The sequence below is a fragment of the Penaeus monodon genome, chromosome 27, assembly GCF_015228065.2.
Source record: "Penaeus monodon isolate SGIC_2016 chromosome 27, NSTDA_Pmon_1, whole genome shotgun sequence".
Taxonomy (NCBI): Eukaryota; Metazoa; Arthropoda; class Malacostraca; order Decapoda; family Penaeidae; genus Penaeus; species Penaeus monodon.
In genome coordinates this window covers 39314008-39314835 of record NC_051412.1, presented here as the reverse complement: position 1 = coordinate 39314835, position 828 = coordinate 39314008, and the positions used below count along the sequence as shown (strand labels likewise).

General features: G+C 37.7%; 1 protein-coding gene across 1 annotated transcript in view; it reads left to right on the top strand.

Moving 5' to 3' along the window:
• Positions 1-828, top strand: part of LOC119590848 (paired amphipathic helix protein Sin3a-like) — a gene marked incomplete at its 5' end in the record, with an annotated part of 24220 nt that overhangs the window by 10266 nt on the left and 13126 nt on the right. The window contains 1 exon segment of the mRNA XM_037939607.1: positions 429-566. Coding sequence (XP_037795535.1) covers positions 429-566 — 138 coding nt within the window.

Genomic DNA, 828 nt, shown 5'->3' with positions numbered 1-828 from the left:
GTCTGTGTCCACCCAGCTTCTTGGGTTTATCTACATTATTTTCCTCATTTTCATTGATCAATGAAAACAATCTTATCAGTGTAGGAGCTTTTCAATCTTTTGGACCATTGCAGAATACAAAAGTACTGTTCACATTAAAATCTAGTGATGCACCTTTATATGTAAACAGTAAGGATATGTGTGTTAACCACATTGTCTTCCAGGCAGCAGTCGTGCTTGATTTGGATTGGACTACAAAACATAAGATAGTGACCATAGCCGAGTATTGTACATTGATGCTTGTTGAGCTGTATCTTCCTGTAGCTTTTTTTCCCATGGACATTATGGAAACATGTCAATTACAGTTCAGAAACTAGAGGTAGTGAAGATCAGTTTTCTGCTTCTCTTATTTTGTATCAAGTGATTGAGATTTGAATTTTGTCACACAGTTGCGGTTTCAAGGCCAGCCTGACATCTACAAGCAGTTCCTAGAGATCCTTCACACCTATCAGAAGGAGCAGAGACACATTAAGGATGGAGGATCAATTCCTGCCAGAACTCTTACCGAGACGGAGGTCTATGAGAAGGTAAAAAAAAATTTCCTCAAGTAGAAGTTGCACCTAGGATGTCTTCTATCAGATAGATTTAAAGTGCTCCAGTCTTAATGCAAGCTCTACTGGTTTGAATATGAAGATAGCACCCTATCCATATGATTTAAATGTATTCTTTCCCTCTAATAGTATATGAATTATGTACAAATTCTGTATACACACTTGTACACCAACACACACAAAATCAATATAAATAAGCATATTAACCCCTTGGATCTGGTTGCATCACCGTAGTCCC